General features: G+C 52.9%; 1 protein-coding gene across 1 annotated transcript in view; it reads right to left on the bottom strand.

The window, feature by feature from the left end:
* Positions 1-5,523: 5,523 nt before the first annotated feature.
* FGF18 (fibroblast growth factor 18) overlaps positions 5,524-22,719 on the bottom strand; it is a gene marked incomplete at its 5' end in the record, with an annotated part of 34,322 nt that continues 17,126 nt past the window's right edge. Inside the window, 2 exons of the mRNA XM_079703902.1 lie at positions 5,524-6,232; positions 13,101-13,207. Coding sequence (XP_079560028.1) covers positions 5,966-6,232; positions 13,101-13,207 — 374 coding nt within the window. The 3' untranslated portion in view covers positions 5,524-5,965. The remainder of the gene's footprint in view (positions 6,233-13,100; positions 13,208-22,719) is intronic.

The raw sequence follows: 22,719 nt of genomic DNA, 5'->3' as shown, positions 1-22,719 counted from the left end.
TGTGCGTCTCAGTCTCCCTATCTACAAAATGGGCCTTCTAACACCTATCTTGCAATGTCCTTGTGCCAATCAAATGTGATGATAGAAATAGCTAAGGTACCAAGAGCTTACTCTGCACCAGGAACCATCCTGAACAAGGTGTGTGCACATCGCTGTGATCATAAGGGTCGGTCTAGAATAGGTGACTGATAGATGTCACTTCCCTCTCCTACCCCAGTGGTCAGGGGAGGGTTGACCATAGAGGGAGGAGACTAAATCCAAACAATGCCCAAGGGTGAGTGGGTAGGTAGAGAGCTCGCTCTCGTCCCCAAACCCACTTCTCTCCCGATGTGGGGACAGATCCTACTCTTCTTGCTCACTGGCCCCTTGAAATGCTAGGCAAGGGTCCATCTTTCTTCACTTCTGGCACAGAGCACCACCGTAGGGGTGAGGAGCAAGAGGGTGAGGGTCTGGGATCAAGAGACCTCAACCATCTCCTTCTGCCCTCTACTTCTTTGGGTCAGAGAAGCAAATTTTGTAAGGGTGCTAAGAGGGACTGGCTGGCCACTGAAGGGGCCCTCTGACCCCTGACCTCCCTGGAAGAGCACTGACTCACCTCCCTTTGCTGTACCCTGCTGGTTTATTATCAGCATCATCTCTATTCATTGGTCATCTAATGGGCTCTGTCATTAACTTGCTGGGTGCCCTGGAGCGAGTCACTTACCCTGTCTGAGTCGTGGTTCCTTCCTCTCTAAAGTGATGAGGTTGGGACTTCCCTGGTGGTCCAGTGGTTAAGACTCTGTGCTTCCACTGCAGGGGGCATGGGTTTGATCCCTGGTCAGGGAACTAAGGTCCCGCATGCTGCTGGGGCCACGGCCAAAAAAGAAAAAAAAAAAGTTGAAGGGAGGTGGAGAGAAAAGACTGAGGATAAAAAAACACTTGCATGGGTGCCTTCCAGCTCTTACTAAGCAGGAATAATCCCCAATTATTCGCTCTCCTATCTCTTTTGAACATTACATGTGCCCTGCAAGGTAAAAACAGTTGGATTAATGAAGGATATTGCCTCATAGAAAAGACATGATGTGCCCAGTGTCATAGAGCTGGCCAAGTGGCCAAGAGGAAAACAAACTCAGGTACCTTAGGTCCCAGATACCTGTGACCTCTGGGACACTGATATCTTGGGGAGGATCCAGAGGGTCAGGGATGGGCCAGCATTAGGCACCTGAAAATGTGGTTTATATCTGCCTCCTTCCTCTGGGGGGGTGGGAGATGATGGACATAGAGGCAGGATCAGGGGGCTAGGGGGAAAGACTGAAACTCTGGACAGATGCTGAGTGCTCCAAGCATCCAGGCTGGCGTCAAGCCATAGCTCTAGGAACAGACGGACTTGGGTTCAAATCCCATCTCCTCTACTGACTATCTATGTGACCGCAGGCAAGTGACTTCACCTCTCTGAGCCTGCTCTATAAAGTGAGGCTAAAAATGCTCACCCCAGGGAATTCCCTGGCTGTTCATTGGTTAGGACTCCACGATTTCATTGCCAAGGGCTGGGGTTCCATCCCTGGTTGGGGAACTAAGATCCCACATCCTGCAAGCCACACAGCATGGCAAAAATAAATAAACAATAATTTTAAAAAATTAAAATGCCCACCCCAAAGGCTGGCTGGCTGGATTCAATGAGATCACGCTTGGTACACAGTAGGTGTTTCAAAAGCGATGGCTGTTATGACTGGGGTTCTACTCAGCTGGACTGTGGAAACACTCATTCAGTTCTTCCCGTAAGCAAGCATCCTAAGACAGCATCCTCGGCTGAGAAATCTTCTGGCCAGTCCACTGCACTTATCATTAACATATTTCTCATAGCTCAGGAAATATCCAGAAAGCTCTGTCCACATCTTCCAAAGTCAGACCCTGAGAGGGGAAGTGACTCGCTCCAGGGCACGCAGCAAGTCTCTACATCAGGTGTCTCCAACCCCCAGGCCATGGACCAGTAGCGATCCCTGGCGTGTTAGGAACTGGGCCTCACAGCACGAAGTGAGCGGCAGGCAAGCGAGCGAAGCTTCATCTGTATTTACAGCCGCTCCGCATCCGCTCACATTACCACCTGAGCTCCGCCTCCCATCAGATCAGCGGCGGCATTAATTAGATTCTCATAGGAGCGTGAACCCTACTGTGAACTGCACCTGCGAGGGATTTAGGTTGCGAGCTCCCTATGAGAATCTAATGCCTGATGATCTGAGGTGGAGCCAAGGCGGTGATGCAAGTGCTAGGGAGCGGCTGCAAATACAGATGATCATTAGCAGAGAGGTTTGACTGCACAGAGACCATAATAAATCAATTGCTTGCAGACTCATATCAAAACCCTATGAGTGAGTGGCAAGTGACAGTTAAGCTGCATCTTACGGAGTAGACTGGACATAAGCAACACACTTCGGGTGTCACTGTCTCCCATCACACCCAGATGGGCCCATCTAGTTGCAGGAAAACAAGCTCAGGGCTCCCACTCATCCTGCATTATGGTGAGTTGTATAATTATTTCAATATATATTACAATGTAATAATAATAGAAATAAAGTGCACAATAAATGTAATGCACTTGAATCAGCCCAAAACCATACCCCACCCCCATCACTGGTCCATGAAAACAATTGTCATCCATGAAACCGGCCCCTGGTGCAAGAAAGGTTGGGGACCACTGCTCTAGAGGGCCGAGGAAGGGAAATCATCACGGGCCCCATGGCCCCTGAGAGGGAGCAAAGGCAAGGAGTTGGGTGTGGGAGGTGCCAGCAGCCTGTGGGATGAGGATGGAGGCCTGAGGATGTGCTGGGGGGAAGAGGCAGGCATAGCCAGCAGCAGGAGGTAGGGCAGGGTCGTTATGGCCTCAGGCAGCCCCAGGCTGGAGTCTGCCTGCCCTTCTCCATGCAGTAGCCAGAGCAGTCCCTTTCAAGTGTAAGGCACATCACATGTGGCTCCCCATCTCACTCCAAATAAAAAAGTTCAAGTCTGGCCCCCTCCAAAACCCAGCCTCCCTCATCCATTCTGCAGTAGCCCCAACAGCCCCTCCTTACTCCGTTGACAGGCCTCCAGGCCTTAGCACTCTCTCTTCCCTCTGCCTGGAATGCTCTTCCCCTCAGTGTTTGCATGGGTCCCCCCTCCAGAGGCCTTTCCTGACCATTCTATCTAAAATAGTAGCCCCATCACCTCTAACCCCTCACCCTATTTTCTTTTTCCTTAGGATTTACCACTACCTGACATATTTTATATTTATTTGCCTAACTGTATCTTCCCCAATGGAATGTAAGCTCCATGACGGCAAGGGCTCTGCTCAGCCCATTGCGGTATCTCCAGCATCTGGCACAGAGTAAACAATACATATTTATCAGATGAAAGAATGATTGGTTGATTGAACTCTGGTGCCAAGATTTTCTAGCTTGGATTGCTTTGGGCAGGTCATTTCACTTCTCTGAAACCTCCAATGCAAAAGATAGCACATATCCATCTCATAGGGTTATTGTTTCAATAAAATAATAGAGGGTGAAAGGGACTGACACATAATAGGTGCCCAATAAATGACAACCACAATCACAATTATTATCACCAAGGATCTCAAACTCAGTCACCCGCTCCCTGAGGTCTGGGGCATGTCAGTGATCTCTCTGAGCCCCAGTCTGTTCACCTGTCAAACTCTGTCCCACACAAGGGATGTTTGCTGGATGCCTGGGCAGTGGACATGAAGCACATAGCAGGGGGTCTGACACCCAGTAAGCACTCACCAAGTGGCAGGTACTGCAGTCCTAGAGGGTCTAGGATTTGGATACCGGCCCCACCACTTTTTCCATGACCTCAGGGAAGCAGCCAAACTTTTCCTCATCTGTAAAATGGGGATAATGATAGTACCTTCTTCGCAAGTTATCAGGAGATCACAATGAGATTGTGCACCTGAAAGGGCTTCACAAAGCCCTCAGGAGATGTGATGTGACAGGCAGGAGGGTGAGCCACAGACACACAGGACACAGGATGGGGCCCAGGGATAAAGAAAGACAGAACCAAGCATTGCGCTTGGCCTGAGCTCAGAGGCGGGTCATAGAGGGAGCTTGGAAGAAGCCAAGCTCCGTCCCTGTCCCGCAGCTCTCCGCAGAGAAGGTGCTACTGTCCCCCACGCCACTCCCCAGCCCTGCCCCTTCCTTCTCCATAGGGCCTCACGGGGGACCTCTTCTGGCCATTCTTGGCAAGCGGCGTTTTCAAGGGAGGCAGGTGACAGCAGCAGGACCCTTGTAAGAGGCACCTTTGCCTCAGTCAACCTCAAGCCCAATCTGCTTCCCACCTCCACATCCTGGGGCAGGCCCTAGGAAAGAAGATGTAGGAGAAAAGGCCCCTGGGAGTTCACGAGGCCAAACACACTTCTCGTGCTCCAGCCCATGAGAGTCTGAGGAGAGAAACACCAGGTCTCCTCCTGACCTGGGCCCTCTGACCCCCTCCACCACCAGAAGGAGAGTGGGGGCCACCACTGCCTTGGTCAGCCTGTGCCTGGCAAAACCCAGGTGGCGACTCCACAAAGGACTCAGTCAATAATCCCTAGACTGCAAATTCCATGAAGCATTTTTTTTTTTTGGTCTGTTTTGTTCTTTGATGAATTTTCAATACCTAAAAGAGTGCCTGGCATTTAGTAAGGGCTAAATAAATATATGTTGAATAAGTGATTCCAGTAATAAGTCAATGAATGAAGCAAAGAATCATTGCTATCAAGAGAATTACTATAAGTGAAGTTCCCTGCGGGCTGGGAATTTTTTTTCTTGTGTTCTTTGATAAATCCCCAGGGCCTTGAAAGGCCTTGGAACATAGGAGGTGCAGGGTAAATGCATGTGAACTTATGACTGAGTAAACCACTGAATCATGACTCACTAGAATTTAATCTTTCTGGAGGCAAGGGTTTCCATCTGCTTTGTTTAAGGCTGCATTCTCAGTGCCTACAACAGTGCCTGGAGCATAGCCCATGTCGAATGAATGAATGAATGAATGAATAAGCAAGGCCCCAGCTCTCAGCCCAATGACCTCAGACTGAGAAGAATGAAACACAAAGGGCACCTGAGCCCGGCCCCCGGCCACCACTCGCCTCATGGTTTTTTAAATAATTTGTCGATTGTTTTTAATTGTTGAGGCAGTAATACTTGGTTCATGAAACTGCAATATACAGAGAGGTGAAATAAATAGCTTATATATATATAATATATATAATATAGCTGGTTTTAAAATATTCCCTTATTCATTGGTGTACTAGGTCACGTGAGTCATGGAAGGTTGATAGCAGCATCCTCCAGAACTGTGAGCAATGCAGGGTCACCATGATTGGACGAGGCCGTCTGTCGTCGGAAGTCGAGGCGCCGAGAATTCCGAGGGGCACACCTTCCCTGCGCGGTGTCTCGGGGCAGCTTGCAGCAGACAATAAATAAATGACTGCAAACCAGAGAGCGATTTTTGTTGGAGTTTGGGGCAGGGACAGGGGATTGGGAAAGAGTGGGGAGTATGTTGGGGGTGAAGGGATACTACTTTCTCTTTGTTTTTCTCTCTTTTTTTGTTTTTTTGCTTTTTTTGTCTTTTTTTTTGTCTTTTTTTTTTTTTTTTTTTTTGCTTTCAGAACCTTTGGGAAAAAGGACTTTGGTTTCTCAGAGTGTCGTTTTCCTCATTCAAGTCCTCCTCTGGGGACAAGTTTAGAGTTGTCTGTTCCTAGAGAGACACAAGCACCTGTGTGTTGACAACAGTCCCTTGGTGTGAGTCTTTTGTCATCGGGAGTTTCAAGTCGACAATAAAATCCTTATCGCTCCCCTCCCCCAAGAATTTTGGTTCAGTTTTTTGTCTTCTTTTCAACACAATATACAAAAATAGAAATTCTTCCTTATTTTTCATGTAAAAATATTCCTCTGATTGCAGTTCTCCGTGAGTGTGAGTGTGGGCTGGGGAAGCCTGGCGGGGCCACAGTGGGGCCAGCCTAGCCGGGGTGTGTGGGGCGGATCCGCCGGGACCGCTTGGTCACTGTGGTGTACTTGAAGGGCTTCTGCAGCTCTGCCTGTCCCTTGGGGTAGCGCTTCATGAAGTGGACGTCCTGCTGGTTCTCCCGGGTCTTGGGGCCCTTCCGTGGCCGCCCCTTCTTGGTGAAGCCCACGTACCAGCCAGAGTACTTGGCCGACATCAGGGCTGTGTAGTTGTTCTCCAGGACCTTCTCGATGAACACACACTCTTTGCTGGTGCCATCGGGCTACAGGAAGAGAGAGGAGGAGGTGAGAAGGGGGAGGGCAGGCCCAAGGGACAGAGCTATGTAGAGAGGGCATGGGCAGGTGGCCAAGGCTTGGGGTAGTGCAGTAGAGAGGGCCTGACCCAAGCTCTGGCCTCAGCAATTTCACTCCCTGGATCTATGGAGTGGATTTGTCCTACTAGCCCCTGCATCCTTCCCTACTCACCAGTTAGGTAACATCCTCCCATTACCACTCAGGGATCCATCTCGTCCACTCTCCACACTGTAACCAGGGGCTTCCACCTCAGCTCTACTACAACAAGAGACCTAGATCTGACCAATCAACACATTATTTCCCATGACTGGTGCAGAGTACAGCATGTGGCCTGAGCCATCCAATCAGCGTTCCTTTAGACCCTTGTGTACGTAATCCCCCAAATCACAGGCCGATTTACACTTGGGAAACATGTAATGCTGAAGCGAAGGCAGCCATTGTACCACCATGAGGGGAAATTCTGTCTGACGACAAAGCCAGCTTGGAGCAAGGAAAGCCAAGGGGAAGAGAATGACAGAAACCGAGTCCTCCTCACATCTTTTAGCGTCTGGACCGAGCTGCGTCTGAAGTTCAAGTTACCTCACTGTTACGTGGGCTAATAATATCTCATGTCCTTTAAAACAGTTGAGACTGTGTCTTACCACATGCAACAGAAAGGAGTCCCAGCTGATGTGCACTAAAGCTGAGATGAAGCCAACTACTCAACTGCTGATCAACTCCACTGTTATATAGTTAAATATAAATTCCATTACATGTGGGGTGCGGTACATCTTAATGTTTCGTGTGAAGAGTGATGGGAGCCTCTAAAAATAAGAGTTTTGGCATGGCCAAGCTCCAAAGCCCGTAGCCGTGGTTCTGAGATTTCAGGGTCCCAGGTGAGCTCCCTGGGAGACTATGCTAGGCAAGGAGCACTAGATTCAGAGTCAGAAGTTGAATCAACTCTAACACTTCCTTATGTGACCTCAGGCTATTTAATTCCACTCTAAACTTTGGATTCCTCGCCTGGATCAAATAGGGAAAACGACTCCTGCGCCATAGAGATGTTATGAGGAATGACGCTTATAAACGAGCCTGGCACACAGTAGGAACTTGTTAAATTATTCCTGAAGAGCAGATGGTTCGGACAGTCTGGCCTCCCTCCTTGGATCTGGACAAAGAGTGGTGCGAAGCAGGCTTTGAATCTCCTCCTTGAGAAAGTCGAATTGCTCTATGTGGAAGAGTGGGAAACACACAAAGTTGGAAGGCCTGAATTAGCAGCACTCGAGTTTCCAGCTAACATCTCCAAATTTAGGCCGGGCCCACTCCTCGTTACAGACAGATGCCCAGCCAAGTTGGAAGCCCAGCGGTCTGGCTGTGCGTGGAGACTGAGGTGCGAGTTCCAGCCTTTTGTTTGAAGTGGAAAACGGGCCGGAGCTTCCAGGAACGTTCACCTTTGAGCAGAGGGCAAGCTTGGGCCCTGCAGACAAAGTGCTGAACTTCGCAGAACGGGACAGGCAGGGTAAGAAAACATTCTCTGGAGGAGAGATCTTTTGAGGAGGCTGCAGAGTGGGCAGGGGGGTGGGGCCTGGGAGACACACACAGGACCCAGAGGACATTAGGGGCTGGGTGAGGAGTGAGGGACTATTGTGAGGGAAGCCGGGCATATGTGCAAGGCTGATAGGAAGGAGTGGTCTCTGGGCTCTGGGCCCCCCATGAATAATTCTGGAAGCTGCCTATCCAACCTGAGTCCAGGTCCCTTGGCGGGTTTCGATGGAACAGTCAGAACAAACTGAATAAAGGCTACACCATGGCTGTTTCCCCACCCTAGAGCATCTGCCTGCCTGGAAAACTGCTTTCAACCTTCAAGGCTCAGTTCAGTAACCACCTCCCCTGGGAAGCCTTCCCTGACTGCCATCTGGCTCCCTGGCTATTTCCTCCTCTTCCTTCAAAACTCCATTTAAGCACCAGGCTTTACTGAACTCACATACTCCATCTTCCGAAACCCCTCGACACCCATTCCTTCTCCCGCCGCCCCCCAACAGAGCAATTCTGTATCTGCCGGCCTCTTCATCAGCCCAAGAGCTTCAGGAGGTCAGGACTGCTTCTCAGTTGCTCTCCTGGCTCAGCACAAATCTTAGCCCAAGACAGGGGTGCCCAGAGCATTTGTGGTTAAATGGATGAGACTTCTGCTGGGATAGAAATGGTGGGGTTGACACATGAATGGGTTTTCCTCCAAAAGAAAACGGACTCTGCCTCCTGGATCCCTTACTAACGTCCCAGAGACAGTCATGAGCTATGAGAGGCCCCTCCTCCTCTGGGGGGTGTGCTGAGAAGAGTGAGGAGAGGGCTGGAGCTCTCTGCCTGCCAGCCTTGGTCTCCCTCCTCATCCATTCACTCAATCATTCAGAATTTATTGATTGCCAACTACAGGCCAGACATTCCCACATGCATTGTCTCATTTAATCCTCTCAACTTGCTAAGGTAGACTCTACCTGGTAGAAGAAAACAGTTCAAAGAGGCAAAAATGGCTTTCCCAAGGTCACGGAGCTTGTTAAGCGGCAGAGCCAGGATTTGAACCTGTGTTTGCCACGTGCAGCTCGCGTCTCTGCTGTCTAGCGCCAGACAGGCCCACGAGGAGAAAGGGTATGGAAGAGTGGGCGCTGCCCATCAAAACACCTCCCCTCCCCCAGACCCACAGAGCCACCGTGGGCATGAAGCAAGAACTCAGAGGTTCAAGGGCCAGCACACGTGCTCATCCACGTCTGGGTTGAGGATCTGGGCTTCAGGCTGAGACTCCCGACACCCCAGAGGTCAGGAGCCCCTTGGGAGGAGCCATGGGGCCTATGATGGTCACAAGTTCCCCACCATGAACTCAGACCCAGTGGATAAGAAGCTAACAGTAGGCTGTCCCGGGCCTTGACCCTCACCTCTGCTGACTACCTCTATAACCCTGCTTATGGCCTGCAGAGATTTAAAAAAACACATATGCATGGGCCTCACCCCTGGAAATGCTGACTCAATCAGTTCAGGCAAGGCAGATCATCAATATTTAGAGAGTAAGTGAAGAGCCCATCCCAGAACCTTGGTGATTTAGTAGAATTGGATCATCTCTTCCCCTCTACCACCTCCAACCTCCTTCTTTCCAAACTGGAGTCCTATTCCTTCTATTTGACCTGAAGACTGAATCCTGATCACATCATTTGGCCCCTAGATCCAGTCTTCCTTGAAACTAGAACTACCCCCTGGACGTTTTTAGTTACATAGGCAAAAACGTCCTTTTTTGCTTAAAGGCATTTTGAATTGGGTTTCAGTCACTTCCAACCAAAGCAGTCTTCACAAAGGTACAGTGGTAGGCAGGGTACCCTCTGCCCTGAAAGGGTCTGGGGCCCTATGCTGCCCCAAAGAGGACACACCAGTAATCACACAGGAGGGGGCAGATGAGAAAAATCCATCTGGGTTGAACTCCACAAATGGGGAAAAACTGCCTAGTACACAGTGTTTGACACTCAACAACTCTTTATGGAATGAAAGGAAGTGCTATCTCCTAGGTCAGGTGGACGTGGGGTCCAGAGAGGTGGCAAGGAGAAGCGGGGCTACTTCTCTCTCTGGGGCTCGGGAGAAGAGCTCTGGCATATGATGGGTACAATGCAGCAGAGGGAATAGCACAGCCAAGGGTCCGGAACATTGGCAAAGGCTCTGCCGGGGGCTCAGCAGATGTGTCCAGCTGTGGCCAGATATGTAGAAGATTGACACCCAGGGTCAAGACCATCCAAGGAAGCTATCCTGTTGAGCCAAAGGAGCCAGAGCCTAAGCTGAGGTCAAGGATTCCCACAGGTGAAGGACCTGGCTTCAAAGAGGAAGGTAACTCATGTTTAACAAGTAAGTGCCAGCGTTATCTTCCCATTTTACAGGTGAGGACACTGAGGCTCAGTGAGGTCAGAGCACTTGGATTCCTGGGCCTCATGTGGCTAATTCTGGCTGTAGTTTAAGAGTCAATCCTCAGAAAGCAAGCACCCACATTTCTATTTCTTTGGTGCCCCTGTAGCCCTTTGGGCAGGTACAAGAAGCATGATGGATGGATCCACAATTGGATGCAGCGGGGGATGCAGGCACGAAGACAGACAGTGACAACCCAGGTTAGCAGACCGGAGAGAGATGGCTGTGTGACGGGCTATGGGCTCCAGGGCCGGTGCGCTGACTGAGCAGTCACTGAAGCCAGAGGCTATGGCAGGATGAGCCAGAACTCGGGCGGATGGTCAAGGGAAGCGCAGTCCCGGCAGAGGGTACAGCATGTACAAAGCCTGAAGGCCCCATCAGGGAGTAGAGGCTGGCAGTGCCATGTGTCCGTGACATAAGGACCATGAGGGCAGGGGAGCTCTCCCCGAGGAGTGTAGCCTTTCTTGGGTAGATGCTGAGGACCCAGGGGCTAGTTCTGAGCTGAGCTGGGGGCAGAGGGTGGGGAAGACCTGATCCCTTTTGTGCTTTAGAAAGCTGAGGGTGGGCACCGGGGAAAGGCCTGGAGGTGGAGCCTGAGGCCGCTGAGGAACATTATTCCCGAGAAGGTATGAGGCCAGAACTGAGGCAGGAGTTAGGGAAGGAGCAGACACACCAGCTATCAAGAGTAATTCCAGGACCGGGGGCTGACTGGCTGGGGCGTCTGTGATGGAACAGCAACCCAAGGGCCTGGGGTTCCAGCTGCAGGAGCCAGAGAGTGAGGGGCGCTGGGCTAGGCAGAGGCCAACGGGGGGACATGTCCAGGGCAAAGTCAGGACAGGGGGACTAGGGTGCTAGGGGGTCGGTGGGGCGCCCTTGGAGCCTCCCAGGTCAGCCCAGAAGACCGGAAAGGGATGATGGGGGGAGCTGCAGCAAGCGGGGCGGAGCGAGGGGAGGGGAGAGGAGGGGAGAGGAGGGGAGAGGAGGGGAGAGGAGGGGGCGGGGGGGCTGGGGCGAGCCTCCCTGGACTACGCGGAGCCTCGCCGCCAGCTGAACCATCCCCAATATTAATGACGGGAGAGAGGACGAGGGGGCAGGAAATCGGAGCCGGCTCCTGTGGAAGCGGTGACTCAGCGGCCAGCCGGCGGGCGGGCGGAGGGCGGCCGGCGGCGGGGAGCAGCCCGAAAGGACGGGGCTGTTCTTTCGACCCCGAGACGGCCCTCCTGGGGTCAAGATGCCGGGAACCGCGTAGACGGGGAGGGAGGGGCGCGCAGGCACTGGGCACGGCGGGCTGCAGCGCGGCCCCTCCTTTAAACAGAAAAAAAAAAAAAAGGTTGGGGGGAGAAAGCCGGGCCCACAACTGCAAGCAGGTTGGGCCTGGGAGGCGGCCCAGGCGGGCAGGAGAACAAAGCGCCTGACGCGGTGCTTGCCGCGCCGCCACAGGAAACGCACGGCCAGGCCAGGGCACCCGGCGCCCGGCCTGCCCGCCGCCCCTGCCCCGGACCCCCTCGCTGGCCGGCGGGCCGGCCTCGGGACGCGGAAAGTGAATCACTAATTAAAACCACTCCTTGGCATCCCGGGGCCGCGCTACACGGATTACTATTATTTTGCTCTTTGAGAAGCTCCAGTCGGTGTGGGCAATGCCTCTGGATTCCTTTGCCTTCCAAACCGGGCTTTGAAGCCCGCCTACCTCTAGCGTGGGACCTGGGACAAGTGCCCGGATGTGGCCAAGCCTCATCTTTCTCATCTGGGAAATGGGGATGGTGGCGGTACCAACCTCTTGGGATGATTTTGGAGCATTTTTGCTCAGTGCCCAGCAGAAAGCAGGTGCTCAGTTAACAGAGGCTATTGGTACCGTTGTTATTAACAAATAATAAGCAACAATACCCTGGCTCTGTCCAGCCAGGTAACAGGTCCCTGGCCTGTTACCTTCTCCACAGTCACTTGGGAATGGGGGAGGGGAGACGGATAAGAATTGAGGGATTCAGGAAGTCAAAACCATGGCTTAAACAGGAGTTGAGGTCATGCTTCCTTCCCCCCAACAAGGTGTAATAAATGGAAATCATCACCCAAGGTCTTGCCGCCAAGTAGAAGAAGCCATCCTCCTTGGAATCTGGGTCTACCCTCCACCCCCCACTCCACCGATCCAGCAGAAGCCACAGCCCCCTCCATTATACAAGTTGGATAGGGGGTGAGTCGGGTCCCTGCAGAGAGAAGGGGACATGGAGCATGCCACTATAGAGCTACCACCAGTAATGCTTTCCACTGGAACATCCAAAGGAAGCAAGTGTATGAACTTCACAAACAGACACTAGGAAGAAGGGGGGGCAGCATCAGTGGAGGCTCAGAACCCCTGGCATGTGGGTCCACACCCCACCCCTGCCCTAATTTGTTACATGCAGCTCTCTTGCCTACTCTTCCAAAGTAGTAAAATCTTCCTGAAATGCTAGAATCATGAGGCCCAGAGCTGACGAGCCTGCTGGGTTCCAGAGGCACTGCTTTGAGGAGTCGTAAACCCCTGGTGATCGTTAAAACAATGCTGCAGGCCCTGCCCTTGGCCTAATGGTTCCCTGTTCCCAGACATCAGGTACATTCAGGCAGGGAGCCTCAGAACCCCTCGAGGATTCTCCCACTACGAAGCAAGCCAGAGCTCCACATCCACCAGGAGAGATCAGGGCCCTGCGTGCTCACCAAAGTTACAGCCACAGATACCTCGGCCTGGCAGGTTGCAGGTGCAGGGACAGAGAAGAAGTGGGGTGGTGAAAGGAAGAGATCACAATGGGAATCACACACACACACACACACACACACACACACACACACTCATGGGGCTTGTTTTCCATCTGGGGCTGACAGGGCCCTGGACGCACTGTTCCAGCTACCCAGAGCTGCCGGGGGACCCACCCAATCTAGACCATCACTTACCTTCCCCACAAGCTTGCCTTTCCGGTTCATACACAGGTAGAATTCCGTCTCCTTGCCCTTGATCCGGACTTGACTACCGAAGGTATCTGTCTCCACTAGGAGCTGGGCTTCGAAAGGCAGAAGGAGAACAAGACACATTTTTTTACCGGGGCAATGGCTGGCCTAAAGACTCAGCAACACGATCCCTGACCCTGTCCCTGGACCTCCCACTGCCCCCAAAATCAGGCATGGGGGATGCCTCTGACAGGTCTCTCAGGAGCACCCTGCCCCTTAGGCAGGGAGAGAAGCTGTCTGACACCTGTTCCCCGACTCCCAGCCTCTCCTGACTCCACTTGGGACCCAGATCGCCCCTTGTGGCCGAAGACCAGTGTGCCTTCTCCTCCCCTCATCATCCACTTCCCCTCCCCCGCCAATACCCTTCCCCAAGGCAGGACAGACAGCCACACAAATAACCCCAGAAAAGCAGCAGTCTCTGGACTAAGGGGTCAGACATTCAGAGGCACGTGAGCTCACACAGGCATGCACACCACACACACACAAAACACACACACACACACCTTGCCTTGTGGAATGCCAAGCTGCTTCCTCCAAAAGTTAGGTCACAGGCCCCTTCCTCCAGGGAAAACAACACCTGGAGAGTCCCTTCCCCTCTGGGGATATGGGTGAGGGAGTGCCCTGGCCACTTGAAGTGGGGAAGGGTCAGGGAGGGGTGTTTCGAGTCCCTGGGGAAAGGAGGCTATCTGCATAATATTTCACCTTCCTCAATCAAGGCCACCAAAGCTGAAGAATAACTACCTCCCAGGAGCCCAGAAGTCCCAACCAGGACCCAGTACCCCCTGGTGAGGAGTGGGAGGCCCCATGCTAAACCATCTATGCTCCACAGAGCCTCCCTCAGGATGGGGGTGTCCAGAGCTGATCCCCAAAGGCCTGACTAAACAAGGACATCAAGTGGCCAAAGGGTGACTGTCTCTTGATTAGGCATACTGTGAGACCCCTCCCTGTCCCTCTGCCAGTCCACATTTTCTCCCCAGTAAGGTGCTGTGTGACTTTGGCAGGTCATGTGCCCTCTCTGAACCTGAATCCCTGTGCCTGGATTTCCCACCACCACCACCCCCTTCTTTGCCTATGATGCCCCCCCATTCTCACCCTCTCTCCCCTGACTCTTTGCTTCCCAGCACCTGCCCCTCCCTCACCCACAAAATTTTTATGTCAGTGACAAGGCCCTTGCTTCTCAATAACAAAAATCATAGCCCTAAATACAGTATCCTTGGAGCCACAAAGAGTGTACCTCAGTGCCCCTAAAATACACTAGGTATGATTTTAATTTAAAAAATTTTTAAATATATACCCTGGTGCCCTGCTGTGAAAATTAAAACCATCTGGAACTCAGGATTTCCAATAATTAATCTAGCCTTCCTTTGACACCACTACTAATTAAAATATGATACCCACCTTTCCAAGGAAAAAAAGAAGAATTTACATAAAATTTAAAGATCTAACAAGAATTTAGTAATTCTAGGAACAAGGGTGGGGGCCACATTCTTCTCTCCACCTTCCCCCATCCCTAGTAAACCACTGAGTTGAGAATATTAGCCAACACTGAGACAGGGGGTTACAAGCCCTTCATGTTCCCTGTTCCCCTTAACTCAAATTCCCCATTATTAACTCTCCTCTTAGCTTGCTTGTCCCTGGGAAACAAGGGCCAAACATGACAGCAGCTCTGGGACATGCTTTCTGTATCTCCTCACAAAGCTCAGGCCCCACATGGGATGGGGGTTGTTGGGGGGTCAGGAGGGTCCCCAACTCTAGGAGCTTCTGACGAAGGTAGCATGTGTAAGGGGATAGGTGAGAGCTTTGAAATGCACAGATATGGATATGAATCCCTGGCCCCACTTGCCACTGTATGACCTTGGGCCTCAGTTTCTTCATCTGTAAAATGGGAATAGTCATCTCCAATCTTCAACAGTTATGGCGAGGATTATATAAAATGATGCTGTAAAGGGCCTAGCACCCTGTTCTCAGAGGCTGGGTAGGGGAAACTCAGTAATTATTGTTTAAGTTTCCTAATAACTGCAAAACAAAACTGTTTTCCCAGAAAAAAAAAAAAGTAGTGGAAAAAAAATCAAATGTGTGTAAAAGGGCAGAGGTGGAGCAGAACTTGCCTCCCCAAGGTGTGCCCTCTGTCCTGAACTTCCTCAGCATCCTCCAGGGTCGCAGGCACCCCACACTGTGAGTGCATCAGAAAATGCCTTAGACTGGGATTCATGGGGTCCGATTCCATTTCTGGAATTGCCATCCTGGGGGTGTGACCTTGAGTAAGCCACACACCCTTCTGAGCCCCAGTTTCCTTACCCATGCAGTGGGAATGGGGCTTGACCCTATTCTGAATGTCTCTGGCATTGGAGAGGGGCAGGCACGGGAAACCCTAAGAAGAGGGTGAGGCCACAGGGCTGGGGCCCAGGCAACCCCAAGTGAGTCCAAGGGGAAAACTGCTCTGTCTGCCCTCCCCCAGCACATGCCTGGGCCTCTGTCCTCAGAAGAGCTCCTACTACACGCTGGATCTGGCTCCCATGTGAGCCTGCTAAAGTCACATATCCCCACGAGGTTGGGTACCTTTGTCCCCTTTTTACAGTGTAAGAAACTGAGGTTCAGAGAAGCAACCCAGCAGGAAGGGCTGACGTCAGGTCTGCCTGGCTCTTCCTGCTGGGGCCTGGGTCCCAGAGGAGGGCCCCTAGCTCTGGGGAGACTTGGCTCAAAGCACAACCCCCATCTCTCATTAACCACAGCCCATCTCAGGAAGCCCTGGCCTCTGCCTAAGCCATCCAAAGGGCCTGGGGCTGGGGCTAGACTGCACCTCCACCCCTGCAAGCCAGTCACCCTCACCCCAGCGAGGGCAGGGTCTGCACCAGCCTCTGTGCCCAGGGAGCCAGAAGTCTGTTCTTCCCCGACTGCAACAAGCCATGGAGTGACCTAGACTCCACTCAGCACATGACATAATGAAGAGCGAGCCGGGCCAGGATTATGTAAAGTCTTTGGGGAGTAATAGCAGCAGCATTTCTCAGAAAGACAGAAAGAGAGACTCCGCCCGCTCAGACCAGGTTTGCCCCAGAGCCTGCCTGGTCCTCAGCATCACGCTCCCCCTTCTCCTGACTCAAGCCCCAAGCCCCCAAGATGCAGCTCTCAGGAGCTAGGAACCTCATCTCCGCTCAGTTCCATTCTCGTGTCTGTCCCAGGCCAGGCGGGAGGGGTTGAGGATAGTATCTCGCCCCTCACCACCCTGGCATGCCCCCATCCTCTCTCTGCCACTCTTGTCCCCAGCAGTCTCTTCTCTACACAGCAGCCAGAGGGATCCTTTCAAAATATAAAATTAATTGTGCCTCGTCCCTGCTAAAGCCTCCTATGGATCTCCAACCCACTAAAAATCCAGACTCTTTACGGGGACCCGGAAGGGGCACGTGGTCTGGCCCCTGCTGCCTGCTCCCACCTCCCTCCCTCACTCACAGCCCTCCAGCCACACAAGCCTCCTTACTGTTCCTGCTCTAAGACACCAAGCACACTCCCACCTCAGGGCCTTTGCACTTTTCCTCTGCCTGGAGATTGCTCTGCCCAGAGCCTCCCATAGTGGCTTCTCACTTCCTAGGTTGACATCTCAGCTCAGATGCCACCTCCTCAGAGAGGCCTCCCCTGGCCATGCTGTCCAATGTCGTACTATCCTCCCAGTTCAGCTCTAGCCACCCCCTGCTCCATTTTCCTCAGAGCTCTTCCCCAAGTTGTTTTATTTGCTACCTTTTCTATTGTCTGTCTCTATCCACTGGAAGGTAAGCTCCATGAAGGCAGGCCCTTAACTGTCTCATTCACCACTGTGGTTTCCAGCTCTTAGCCCATACCTGGCTCACAGCAAATGACCAATAAGTAAATTTTGGTAAGTGCATAAAGGGCTTGGTGAGGTAGGTATGAATAAAGCTATTTAAAAGTTAAAGCAAATGAGATTCAGGGAGGTAAAGGGACTTGCCTAATGGTACACAGGTAGTAAAAGCAGGTAGAAGTTCAAACCAAGTCTCTGATTCCAGGTCAATGCCCTTAGCAACTCTTCCCTCTACCTCCCCACGCCCCCCACCACCACCACCGTGTTACTCCTGCCGCTCACTAGAACTCTGAGCTCCTACCCACCCATCCTTACAACAATCCCAGGAGATTAGAACTATTTTTTTATTATCCCCATTTTACAGGTGAGAAAATTGAGTCCCAAGGTCAGATAGGGATGGAGTTAAAACGCAGGCAGGATTCAAACCCAGGCAGGCTAACACGGAAGTCTGGGTCTTACCCTGTCTCCCCCACCAGTCACTTCTCCTCCAGGCCAGTCCCTTTCCTGGGGGGGTTAGTGAGTGAACGAACACCAAAGGCAGGCAGAGAAGGTCTTCGCTTGACCTCACCTTCTTGGGGCAGAGGTCTGTGGGCTGGGACGCCCAAAGAGCCAAAGGTTGGGGCCCATCCCTCCTCAGCTCCACTTCCAAATGACCTTGAGGGAGGAAGGGGTGTCAATGGTCACCCTGAGGAAAATACCTTCGAGCTGACTCTGGGAGGTGGGGGAGCCCATAGGACCACCCAAGTCTGGGTTCAAACCGCAGCCAGAGAGGCATGAAATGACTTCAGATCTGGTTTTGACTAGAAGGAAAGGCTGCACGCACCAGAGGGTGAGTGAGTGCAGGATGGGGGGGGGTCCCACAACCCAGCTCCCCTGAAGGCAAAGTCCACAGAGCCGGTCTTACCAGGGCCCAGCACAGAGCAGGAGCCCAGCGCCTGCCCATGGCTGGGGGCCAGGAGCTCGAAGGACCCAATCCCTTCTCCAGCATTGAGAGAGGAAAGCAGAAAAGGAAAAAGAGAAAGTGGAAGAAAAAGGAGCCGGGGGCTTCCCTGGTGGCGCAGTGGTTGAGAGTCCGCCTGCCGATGCAGGGGACACGGGTTCGTGCCCCGGTCCGGGAGGATCCCACATGCCGCGGAGCGGCTGGGCCCGTGAGCCATGGCCGCTGAGCCTGCGCGTCCGGAGCCTGTGCTCCGCAACGGGAGAGGCCACAACAGTGAGAGGCCCGCGTACCACAAAAAAAAAAAAAAAAAAAAAAGGATCCAGAAAGAAAGCCCTTTCAATAAGAACTCATGCTGTCTTTTTTTCCCTGTTTCTCTTAAATGCATGGAGTAACAATGACAATTTAAAAAACTAAACAAAACAAAAACTGTTAATACCATCTGTCAGGCACTGTGCTTGGAGTCTGAATGTGGAATGTCTCATTAGATCCTCACAACAACCCCATGAGGTAGGCACTATTACACCCATTTTACAGATGAAGAAACTGAGGCCCTGAGCAGTTAAGTTACTTGCCAGAGTCACACAGTAGGACCAGGATTTGAACACAGGCAGAGTAACTCCGGAGCTCGCCTGAGACAGAGAGATTCAGACAGAGGTGAGCAGAGCAGGACAGACATCAGGCAGGTCAGCCGTGGCAGAGAAAAAAGAAATGACTTTGATGGATGGATTGATTGACTGATTCCAGTGTGATTCCCTAGCTGGGCTTCCCTGCGGGCAATCCATAGCCTCACTTTAAAGACTTTTGGTTTGAAGGGTAGGAAACGACAGGGAAAGACCAAGAGGCACATAGAGAGCCAGAGAGACACATACAAAGAGGGACACAGAAGACCCAGAGAAAGGGAACTGGAAAAAACTAAGCAGGAGAATTGGTTTCTTTTCCCCCAAGCCTCGGGGTAAAATCCCCGAGACCTGAGAGAGCAGTGGGGGAGCTGGGAGCCAGTGAGAGGCTGGGCAGAGCTGGCCGTACCCAGACCCTGCACGGGGTGGCCAGCAGCCGGCCAGCCGGCCGCAACAATTCCAGTGCTGACAATGCTGCTGGCCACTCTCCAGGCATCATCCTCCAGCGAGGAAACGTCCTTGCCACAAAAGGCACTGGGAGGTGACACCAAATCATACTCCCTTCCTCCCCTCTGAAGGTGGACCAGGTCAAGGGGAGGGGGAGGGAAAGAATGGGGGTGGGGGGAAGGAGCCCTTCCTGGAGATGTTTCGGCATCACTATCCTCACACACCCACTGTGGCCTTTCCCCAAAGGTGCCCATGGTTCCCCTTCTCCTAAAGTCCCCCAAGGAGGTTCGCAGGCCACGTGGGCGAGCCAGAAAGGAAGAGAGAAAGAATCAATAGGATCGATCGGGAGCTATATTTAATCCTAGCTGTATGTCTCATGTGGCCATTCGAGCTGCAGAGTCAGCGACGTGTGGGTGGCCACTCCTCACTGGGGACAGAAGTCGTGGAACATGAGCTCAGAGGGCAGGGGGTTCAGACGGAGATATTAATGCCCCTTCCCAGCTGGGAGCGCCCCTCGGGGAAGCTGGTCCTGTCGCTCACTGTATCCTTGTTGCAAGATGCAAGGCTGGCTAGAAGGAAGGACAGGAGAGGAGGACAGGAGAAGAGGAGGGAGGGAGCACGGACTGCCCAGGTACCTACTGTGTGCTGGGCTCTGTGCAGGCACTTGCCCCCGCCCCAGGGAAGTGGTCCCGTCTACAATCCGGGACGCACACATGGGTCAGCCACGTATTCACTGGCCCAAGCATGTATTGAACCGTTGTTTGTGGCTGGCTCTGTGCAGGGGATACAGCAGTGAACACAATAGACTGAAGCGGCCTAGCCTTAGAGTTTGCACTATAACAGGAGACACAGAGAGCGAATAACTAAATACTTACCGGAATCTCAGGGAGCAATAAGTGCTAGGAAGAGAAACATACCCACGAGGGGACAGAGACAGGAATTCCCTGATAAGGGGACAACTGAACAGTAGTCTGAGGTGAGGGAGCAAAAGCCATGGGGACATCTGGGAGAAGGGCATCCCCAGGCTGAGGACACAGCAAAGGCCCTTAGCTGGGGACATGCTTGGCGTGTTCCAAGGGCGGCAGGAAGCTCGCTGGGGCTGGAGCGGAGCGGACAAGGACGAGGCAGTGGAGCCCAAGGTGAGGCTGCTAGTCAGGAGCCAGGCTACACCAGGCCTTCCTGCCGATCCAAGGACTTGGACTGCATTCTAAATGAGCTGAGAGCCTTTGACTAACGGAGTGACACAGTCTCACGTTTTGGACTGTGGTCTGGAGAATGGACTATGGGCCGTCAGACTCAGAGAAAAGAGTCTCTGCTGCCTCAGCCACACCAGCCAGCCCAAAGGACCTTGCTCCTTGCTCCAGCACAGCCCTGCAGCAGGTACCAGAATGAGAGAAATGGGGACCAGAGGGCCCCCTCCCACTTCCAGCAAAAGCCCTGGAAGACCCCACATACTTTCCTAGGTGAGTCACACAAGTCAGCCCCTGACTGTGCTTTGCGTGGCCCCGTAATTATTTTATTCATTTATCCAGTAACCTTTAAGGGGGGGCTGCTTTCAGGACATGTACTAGACATGCAGACAGGCAGACAGGTCACTGCTTTCAAGGAGCTCACGTTCTCAGAGGGGCAAGGGTGAACGGGGGAGCTGCCTCGAGTGGCAGGGCCCATGCTGGGGCAGGCTGACTCCCTGTGACCCTGAGCAGTGGTGACACAGCTGGAATCACAGACTAATCCATGCCTAACTGGAACAAACCCACACAGTACACACTCCGTGCCCTGCCCATGCCTTCCCACAATTGTGAGGAAACCCACTGGTGCAGGGAGGGGATGGAAAGCGCCCAAGGGGACACAGAGAGTGAGGGGCCCAGGCTCTTCCTACTCAGAGTCAGCCCCTAGAAAGGAGAAGGGGCTCTCGCCTGGGAGCTCCTTGAGGGTTGGGCCTGGGTGGTCTCACTCACCGCTGTATCGCCCAGTGAGGGAGGGACCCAGGTGTGAACTGAGAGACCGGACTGCACGCAACAGAAGGGTCCAGATACCCTTCCGCATCCAGCCTGAGACAGCAGCCAGAGCATGGCCAGTCCGCCCTGCTGCTTGGAATCATGCTGAAGAAGCCTCTTCTAAACTGCAGCTGATATGCCAGGGCCCCACTAAGGGGAGAGAAGCAGTATCCCTTCTGGAAGCCCCACGAATCAGTTCTCGAGAGGGGAAACCTTCACCTGAGCCTATGACGGTATCCCCCTGCCGCCGTACAACAGCACGGAGTTCAGGTGGTTATTATGAATATTCTTGCTTTAATAATCATATACTCTTTGAGAATAAGATATTCTCTCATTTCAATTACCCCATTTTACAAAAGAGTAAACAGGATCAGAAAGGCTAACACACACCGAAGGTCTCCAGCTCGTAAGTGGTGGAACTGAGATTCCAATTCCATTCGACTCCAGAGTCCACATGCCCACCCTCTCAAAAGACCACCTCCCTGGCTATCACAGCCCCTCCGGAGGCCTGCTCGGGGCTGTTCTGGGCACTGTCAGTCCTGGGAGGCTGGCCTACTGCAAAACCTTGGGTGTTCTGGGCTTTTTTTCTTAATCAAGTAGAGGAGCCCTTTTCTGCAAATGAAAATAGGCAGGAATATCCAACCCCGTGGCTTATAAAAGCAGAGTTGCTCCCACACCACCAGCCCTGATGCTGGGGCCCCTCCCCCTCCCTGAGGGCTGGCTCAGCTGACCCCAGGTGCTCCTCGGCTGAGACTCAAGTCCCACCACCCAGCAGCCCTGCTTCCTATAGCCAGGGGTTGCTGACACCTCCACATCCCAGCTGAAGGGCCTCAACCTTGGAGGCAGGTAGAGTGGGGCCTTCTCATCCTTGCTTGGCAGGTGAAGAAACCAGGCCCAGAGCCAGACATGCTTGTCCCCTGCACTGCGGGCTGCTCAGCGGCCGAGCTGCCACTGGAACCCAGGGGTCCTGCCTCCTGGCCCAGTGCTGTTTCTTCAAGGTGGCAACTACCTGCAGGACAAAGGTGACCAGGACCAAGGGCAGGAAGGGGAGGGGCTGATGTAATAATCCCGGGTGGGCAGGGTGGCCCTCCCCCAGTTCCCGGCCTGCCAGGTGTCCCACTACCTAAGCCTTTAGCCCCCCTGGCCGGCATACCTCTCCCTCCAGAGCCGAACCTAAAGCTAAGAAAGTCCTGCATTCCTGGAACAGCCAACCTCAGGGCCCTCAGAGTGCTCTGGGAAAGCTTCAGGGAGCCATGGGGAGAAAGTCTTGCCGAATAGCCTGGTGTAGAAGCCTGGCTGACATCTATGCAGATTTCACCGAAGACTGCTCACTGCTGCAAAGCCGGCCAAGAGCTCCTGGGCAGGGCACCCAGACAAAGGTGGGCCTGCATCTTGCACCTACCTGCCTATGGGGTCTAGCGCCTCGGGACGCTGTCAAATCTGAGATTCTGAGTGTTTTACAGACTCAAATCTGAGATTCCGGGTGTTTCTGGGGATTCCAGATTCCAGGCATTTATAGGGATTGTTTATACTTGGTGTTTGCTGAAATTCCCAGACTGCATTCTAACTGTGTATGAATGCAAGTCTCAGAAGACACCATTCTTTCAGCTGGATGGAGCCCTGAGAAGGAGGGAGCAGGTTCTCAGACCATCCTGGGCCCCCTGGCCCGACTGAGGACTACTGGCTGCCCCTCCCCCATAGGCAGGGCAAGCCTCTAACACAGCCCCACCCTCCTGCCCGGCTCGGCCACATA

This window comes from Hyperoodon ampullatus (genome assembly GCF_949752795.1).
Source record: "Hyperoodon ampullatus genome assembly, chromosome: 4".
Taxonomy (NCBI): Eukaryota; Metazoa; Chordata; class Mammalia; order Artiodactyla; family Ziphiidae; genus Hyperoodon; species Hyperoodon ampullatus.
Note: the sequence above shows the minus strand (reverse complement) of the source record. Positions and strands in the feature narration are given on the sequence as shown.